This window comes from Atta colombica, unplaced genomic scaffold (assembly GCF_001594045.1).
Source record: "Atta colombica isolate Treedump-2 unplaced genomic scaffold, Acol1.0 scaffold29, whole genome shotgun sequence".
Lineage (NCBI taxonomy): Eukaryota > Metazoa > Arthropoda > Insecta > Hymenoptera > Formicidae > Atta > Atta colombica.
This window is the reverse complement of record NW_017259392.1, coordinates 752,994-761,293: the sequence shown is the minus strand read 5'-3', so window position 1 is coordinate 761,293 and position 8,300 is coordinate 752,994. Positions and strand designations below refer to the sequence as shown.

At 33.4% G+C, this 8,300-nt stretch overlaps 1 protein-coding gene across 2 annotated transcripts in view; it reads right to left on the bottom strand.

The window, feature by feature from the left end:
* LOC108690019 (dihydropyrimidine dehydrogenase [NADP(+)]) overlaps positions 1-8,300 on the bottom strand; it is a 68,537-nt gene that overhangs the window by 30,836 nt on the left and 29,401 nt on the right. For both annotated transcript variants that reach the window (XM_018197074.1, XM_018197075.1), the window contains exons 7-9: positions 2,889-3,073; positions 354-569; positions 101-265 (exon numbers count right to left, since the gene is read on the bottom strand). In XM_018197074.1, coding sequence (XP_018052563.1) covers positions 101-265; positions 354-569; positions 2,889-3,073 — 566 coding nt within the window. The remainder of the gene's footprint in view (positions 1-100; positions 266-353; positions 570-2,888; positions 3,074-8,300) is intronic.

Here is an 8,300-nt window from a genome sequence, read left to right as displayed (position 1 = left end):
ATATATATATAATTATTTTAATTATATAATTATTTTAATTTTATTATTTGCATAAACTCTATATATACTTCCATATAATTGAGCAAAAAGTATTGTATACCTTTGTAGGAAAGTCTCGTTTTAGTTCAGTGATACTGCCACACCAATAATCGACGGTTTTCTCGGATATCAACTCGATATTCAAGAAGCTACCCTGCTCAGGTCCATAATGATGACGAGACATAGTGCCTTTGACAATGCGCGGCGATACATTGGTAACGAGATCCTGTGACGAAATATTTTGGAAATAAAATATTATGTTGGAAATAAAATATTATGATTCGGCGATAGTTCTTTATGAAATGAAATTGGACCTTGTCCAAGGAAAAAGTTTTTGTGATTGCAAAGGCCCAGCCGGCTTCAAAAGCTCGCCGGATCATTGCGCTGGAGGTGCAAGGTGGTGCAGAAGCAAGACCGAAAGGATTCTCGAATTTTATTCCACATATCTCAACACTGAGGTCAACATTGTCAACGGCGGTGTGGAACTTTGGTAATTGTGGAATTTCTGGTACCGCAAAGTCATAGAATTCCTACACAATATAAAAATTAAAATATAAAATAACATTATGTCACTTGAATATATGTACGATTTTACCTAATTTTACACTTTCGCGACAATCTATAAAGAATTGGAAATCTATAAAGATTTTGTTGATGACAATTAATGAAGAGAAAATTTTTCACAGATTTTTCATACAATTTTTCAAATTTGTTCACAGAATTTCTAAGTTTATAACTTTCTTACATTATTTATACGAATTAGAACACTTTTTAGAAAAATTTACAAGTAACACTATCCAAGTGTCATGCACCGATTTTCCTGAGACTGTGCGGTGATGCTCTCAATTTTTAAGAATTCAATATGATAGAATCAATATGGCGGATTTGATTTCTTTTAATGAAGCAAGACATTCTCGCTTTCTGCCGAACCCGGGAATAACGTAGAGGTGACGAGAAACTATTCCTTTTTTAATTTTTTGTTTTTTTTTATTTTTTGGATTTAAAAAAAAACAAAAACAAATAAAAAACAAAAAATTAAAAAAGGAAATAATTTCTCGTCATAGTTTCTCTCCACGTTGATTATTCTCGAATTCGGTAGAGAGCGAGAATGTCTTGCTGTTTTCATTTAAAAAAAATCAAATTCGCCATATTGATTCCATCATATTGAATTCTCAAAAATGCAGATTTGGATTCAGCAATTTCGAAAATCACCGTATACCCCATTCTGTAACAAACGTACGAGAGTACTTCGTCAACTACTGGAATTCACTCCTATACATTCATAAGGGCGCATTTTCTATCCTTATAACAGCTTTCAAATATAAAATAATACGTGTTAGATATTTTTCATGTACTACATGTATGCATAGTCTCAAGAAAATCGGCGTATGGCATTTGGGTAGTGGTACTTGTCAGAAGATCTACATCTCTTCTCAAAATTATTTATATGTTAATGAAATATCCTAAGGTTTATAAGAAGTTTAGGAAAAAGTATCGATTAGAAAACCAAATTTGACCTTGACATATATTGACCTTGACATATATTGTGACATATATCATATAATCCTGAATGATCTCTAACAAGATTTAGTCATCGCTCATCCTTCGTTAAAAAACATAGCTTCGTTAAAAAGTTAGAAACAAAAGATGTTTTAAGAAATAATCGTCTCATTTCTGCTATACAAAATCAAATTTTTTACTTCCACCCCATTTCCCCCCCCCCCTGCTTGGAAGCTCACGACTTTCACCCGAAGCGACTCTCACTCTACTTCCCCCTCCCCTCTCCCTGCTAATGAGGTGGCGAGAAACTACTTGTCTAGTGACATTGCGTGTGTCAAAGCAAAAATGGTCGTTTTTGCTTTACTGAATAACTCGGTGAAAAAATTGTATAGAAGTCTATAAAAACGTAAATTAAAGGTAAAGATTCACTCTTTCGAAAACTGCAAATCCCATTTGTGTGTAATTTTTATTGATGCCATAGAACTTCGTAAATTTCGTAAAAAGTTTTGAGATTTTATGCATCTTCATTTATATTTGTGTAACTTCATAATATCCGTTTTATACCGTTTTTTGAAGTACTGATTTAAAAAATAAAGATTTCAAGCTTTAAAATCTTTTTTAAACGACTCGCTATGATGATTTTTTACTGAGTTTGCTATTTGAAGATATTAAAAATTTATGGCTAAAATTTAGTGGCTCATTTTTTTGGCCTGTGAGTGTTTCCAAATAATTTTTAATAATCCTATTTCCAAATAACTTCTTTGCTTTACAAACATGCAGTAATTCATTATTTTAAAATAAATTTATTGCTTTAAACAGACAAATTCTTCGTATTAAAAACAATTTTCTGCTAAAATGAACTTGTGTTCACGTGGAAAATCACTAGGCAATAGGGGAGGTGGAATGCAATAGGTGGATAAAATTTAGAATAGTTTCTGATGTTATATATAGCCGAAATAAGATGTTATTTTTTCAAACTTTTTTTGTTAATAACTTTGTAATGAAGGACATGCGATGGCTAAAACTTGTTAGAGGTCACTCAAGGTCATGGCCTGAACAACATACATCAAGATCAAGGTCATTGGAGCTTGGTCCCTTAATCGATACTTTTACCGAATTTTATTGTCAGTATAATTCCTGATTCTGATAAAATGTTATAAAATCTAAAAAAATCAAAAATATTTTTTTAAATTATAGAATGAAAAAATATCAGAATATTTCAGATGAAAAATTCTAAGAGAAGAGTAAATTTTCCGAATATTTCTGAGTATTTCTGAAAAATATTCCGATTTATATAAAGCTATGAGAACAATTTTCCAGATATTATACTATATCTGTACCAAACACACCTGTATGTATTTGTGAATGTACCATGCAGCAGTCTTTCCATCATTCACGGATTCCACAGTAGTCTGGGAAACACCCGCAAGGTCACCTCCACAGAATACACCTGGTACCGAGGTCATCATCGTAGTCTTATCTACTTCCGGTAGATTCCATTTGTTCATCTTAACCGGTATCATAGCACGCTTCACTATTTTTATAATAGAAAGAATTTGGTAATTATTTGGTTTAACAGATATCACGCCGGTTTTCTTGATCTCGACAATGTTGTCAAGATCATGATCTTAAGTAACTTTCAAAAGCTTTAAGGTGGCAATAACTATTCGTTCAAAAGTTATTAACAAAAGTTAAAAAATATTGTCTTATTTCTACTATATATATATATTAAAAAATATTCCATACCCTTCCTGTCTAGGAGCATTCGATTTTTCATATGAAGGAAAGTTCACCTTATTTCTCCCTGTCTAGGAACGCTTTCCACGCGAAACGAAGTCCCTCTCCCCAGCCAAGGGGCGACTGATTTTCTCCTAAGAGGGGGGAGGAGGAGTGATGGAGTAGATGTTTCTTCGCGTGGAAAGTCGTATTCCGTTAGTATATAGCAGAAATAAAACAATATTTTTTAAATTTATTTATTAATAATTTTTGAACGAACAGTGATCGCCCTCTATATTTATAGGTCACTTAGAGTTATGATCTTGACAACAGTGAGAGTAAAAAGTATTCGTACAAAGAAATTTTTTATAAAAATAGTGTTATTTATAGAAATAAATTTAATTAACTTTTAATTAATTAAATTTTAATTAATTAACAATTTTATACAATGAATACATTCTGATCTAACATAAACAAATAAGCTTCGCATGTATTTCTGATTTTAAAAACTTTTCTCGACTGTACGAATATTTTTTGAGCATCCAAACAATACAATTTCAATTTTTGCTTATTTTTCAGATGATATATTTTCTATAATTAATACACATCTTTTTGATATACTAGTGTATTTCTTTGCTCGATATTTTTCGACATCGTAGAAATCGCAGCGCACATAAATCTTCACTGACATAAATAACTGTCATTCTCAAACGATTTGAAGGAACGCCACGATTTTTTTATCAAATGTGAAGAACATGTGTATCAACTTAGTAAAGCAAACGGATTTGATGTATAGTTTTCCGTAATTTTTAAAAAATAAACTTCGAATACTTTTTAATCACACAATATGTAATTTTAAAAAATATAGAATCTATTTTATTTTTTATGAATAAATTGTTAATTAACAAGAAACGATTTAATTTAATTTAATTTATTTTGTTTGTGCATTACAAAATAAACAAACAACATAGCAACTACAGAGTGCTACATCCAGTGGATGTAACACTCTGTACTCCACAATTTCTTCATCTCGCGAACGTTTGATCAATAAAGTAAGGAACGAACAAATACAATCGATAATACAAATCCGAAGGAAGTTTCCAACCGAAAAATTATATTTATTTAGAATCAAGTAATCTGCAATAAAAAATTTCTTATAGCATTAACGCATTAAATTTCCTTTTTTCGAGCATCGTAGAAAAGAAAACCATTATCAAATAATCATCAAATAATCATTATCAAATCGCGGTGGTAACAAGATGCTAAACCGGACCACGAAACGATCTCCACGATATCGCGGACAAAAGAGAAGATGAAATGTTTAATCATCTCACACTGATATCACGCGGGTCCAATGATAGTATAGGCTTAAAACAGGATCATAAATTTAATAATGACATTTTCCGATATTGGGAAAAATCAACACAAACTGCGACTTTCGATTAACTAAATCCAGGAATATTTGCTCATCGCTTAAGAGCAGTTTGATAAAATGCAGATGATTTTTCCCATTTATAACTGATGATAAAAAAAGAAATCGACAACCCACACATATTCTCCCCCTACAACGAAACTCATCAATAAGAAGTAAAACTAACTAGAAGAAAACTAAATAGAAGTAAAACTTACAGTGCGAGTGGAACTAACTTAAGGGCAACTATCTAATGACTAGTTAAAATTTGTTATCATACCAAGAAAGAAAGAATTCCATGAACTTGATTCCTCGATTTTCTGATTAGATCCTACCAAAGAACCACCTCCAAAAAATTGTCTATATAAACCGCAATGCGAGACACAAATAGAGAAAAAGGAGCACGAAGAACAAGAGAACGAAGAGAACAAGAGAATAAAGAATGAAGAACAAGATCAAGAATGATAAAATTTCAAACTCGCGCTTACGTAATTAGGATCTGTGCGTGATTTTTGCAATCGGATGAACATCATTAGCTTTTCGGTTCTCGACACCTGGTATAAACATTCCAACAGCAGAAATTTGTAAGTCTCTTATTATTATCATTATTATTTTATTTTTCTCCGAAATTAAACTAGCTCACTGAAGAGAGCAAATAATTCATTGGTTCAAAATAATTTTTTATTAAATTTTCGAAAAATGTTTTCAAAATCGACGGAATCAACGGAACAAGTATCTCCTTCTGTTCTCGTTCCCATGATTAGTCCTTATTATGTAATTTTTTTGTGACTTTTCCTTTCTCTTCTTGTACCATTAATGAAATTCGATAAATACAATATAATTATAGTTATATTAGGTGTACAATTTTGCTTCCGCCGTTTTTTTTCCGAAATTCGAGGCTTTATTGTAAAAAACTGGTTATACATTTATGATTCAAAGTATTGTCCATCGCTGGCCACTACTTTCTCCCATCTTTCGGGTAGCGTACGAATCCCGCGTCGAAAAAACTGGTCATCTTTTGAGGCTATCCACGAATCGATCCAATTTTTTACTTCTTCATAAGACCGGAAGTGCTGGTCAGCCAGGCCGTGTGCCATTGATCGAAACAAGTGATAGTCAGAGGGAGCAACGTCTGGAGAATACGGCGGATGGGATAGGACTTCCCATTTCAACGTTTCCAAGTATGTCTTGACCACTTTCGCAACATGGGGTCGAGCATTGTCATGTTGCAAAATCACTTTATCGTGTCTCTCGTTGTATTGCGGCCGTTTGTCTTTCAATGCTTGGCTCAAACGCATCAATTGCGTTCGATACCGATCGCCTGTGATTATTTCAGTCAATTTTAACAGTTCATAATACACTACGCCGAGCTGGTCCCATCAAATACAGAGCATGACCTTGGAGCCGTGAATATTCGGTTTGGCCATCGACGTGGAAGCATGGCCGGGAACTCCCTGATTTTGAATGATTTTCTGTACTTGGGATTATCGTAATGAACCCATTTTTCGTCCCCAGTCACAATGCGATGCAGAAATCCCTTCCGTCTTTGCCTTTCAAGCAGCTGTTCACAAGCAAACAAATGCCATTCAACATCTCTCCGCTTCAATTCGTACGGCACCCAATTTCCTTGCTTCTGAATCATTCCCATGGCTTTGAGGCGTTTTGAAATGGCTTGTTGAGTCACTCCCAATGATCGTGCTAATTTTTCTTGATTTTGACACGAGTCTTGCTCAAATAATGCCTCCAATTCTGCATCTTCGAAAACCTTCTCTCTTCCACCGCTGTGCCGGTCTTCGACGTCAAAATCACCGTTCTTGAAGTGTTGAAACCATTCACGACACATTCTTTCACTAATAGCGGCCTCATCATAAGTATTTGAGAGCATTCGATGAGCCTCAGCCGCAGATTTCTTCATATTGAAGCAAAAAATTAAAACCTCCCGCAAATGATGAGAATTTGGCTCGTAAACTGACATTTTCAATCGAGAATAACTTTATGATGCAGACACAAATTGACTAATGTTTCTATGGGGTTGTTGAGATGTCCAAATTTATTGTATGACGTCTATGATCTATTTATTTCGATCACCACTTACCGCTAAAGTCATCTATAGGAAAACGGCGGAAACAACGTTGTACACCTTCCAGTTGATCTCCTTCCGCCCTGTGATTTTCTTTCGGAAGTCACTCATTCTCATACGCGCGCGCGCATCACACACACACGCACGCACACACACACGCACACACACACGCACGCACACACACATTCTCACGACATTTTTTGTATTTAATATTTATGTCCGCATCAATGTTTGCAAACATGTTCTTACACACATACATTGCAATTTTCACTCCACTCACTCCGTTAGTTAATAAGCACCAGATAACTTTTTAATTTAAAATGTAAGAAGCTATTGTATTCTAAAATTATGTAAATTCTTGATATATAATTGAATTTTTTTATTAATAAATATACACTACTCGCGGAAATTAAAGCATCACCTCTTATTGCCTTCGAAAAATTGATAAATTTTTAATGAGTGTAACCAAAAATGGCCAAAATGAAACGTTTAAAAAGCATTTTGTAGCTTAAAATCTCTATTTTCCAAATCTGTACTTAAAATTCGATTCGACTGATTATTTACGAAACTACATTACAAGAAGAAAGATCCGTAAAATCGTAAAATGTTTTGTGAGCTTTGCACACAGTTTCATGCCAAATGAGAAGTAGGGGCACAAATACAATTCACAACTTTTAAAAGCGTGAATCTTTATCTTTAATTTGCTTTTTTTATTGATCTCTGTAGGATTTTTTTTTTACCGAGTTATTCAACATTGCTAAATGGTCCTTTTAACTTTGACTGCTTATAAAAGATGAATGAAGTAACGTACAATATTCGTTACAAAAGAGAAAAAAAGTTCAAAGTTTTCTCTTTAAGGTACTTTTATCATTTTTTACACACAAATAAGCTTTTTATGTAAAAATTTAAGTGAAAGATGAAGTTGCAAACTAAAACAATTATCCGTTTTCATTCAGCTCGATTAAAATAAGAAAGAACCCTATGACGTTAATGTAATTTTACACTTTAGAGTCTACTGAGATCAAACAAAACGATTGCGACATTTTTAAACTAATGTTCTTCATGTTCGAAATTATGATTAAAACGGCATTCGCTGTATTGAATTTACTAATTTTAATATCGTATCAGGCGATTACCGCTGGTATACGCTTAGCGTTATCCGAAGCGTAGGTTGGTCCTACGTGGAGGTTGCACAGTGGATTTACGCTTCGTGTGTGTGCGTGCATATATGTGATAAAAAGATTAAGTTTTTAATATGAGGTATTGTTGCTTCTATTATAAACGTCTCTTAAACGTTGGTGAATGTTTATGCATCGTCGGATCACTATCTGCGAAATTTGATGCCAAACTTGACGGAGTGCTTCCTTTAATTCTAAAGCTTATATTCGGATGCTTGAGCATCGATTGCGACGACAGTATCCACGAATATAAACTTTAGAATAGTTGTAGTCATTTTTGCAGAAGTTACACTCATTTAAAATTTATCAATTTTTCGAAGGCATGAGAGATGATGCTTTAATTTCCGCAGGTAGTGTATTATATATATATATATAT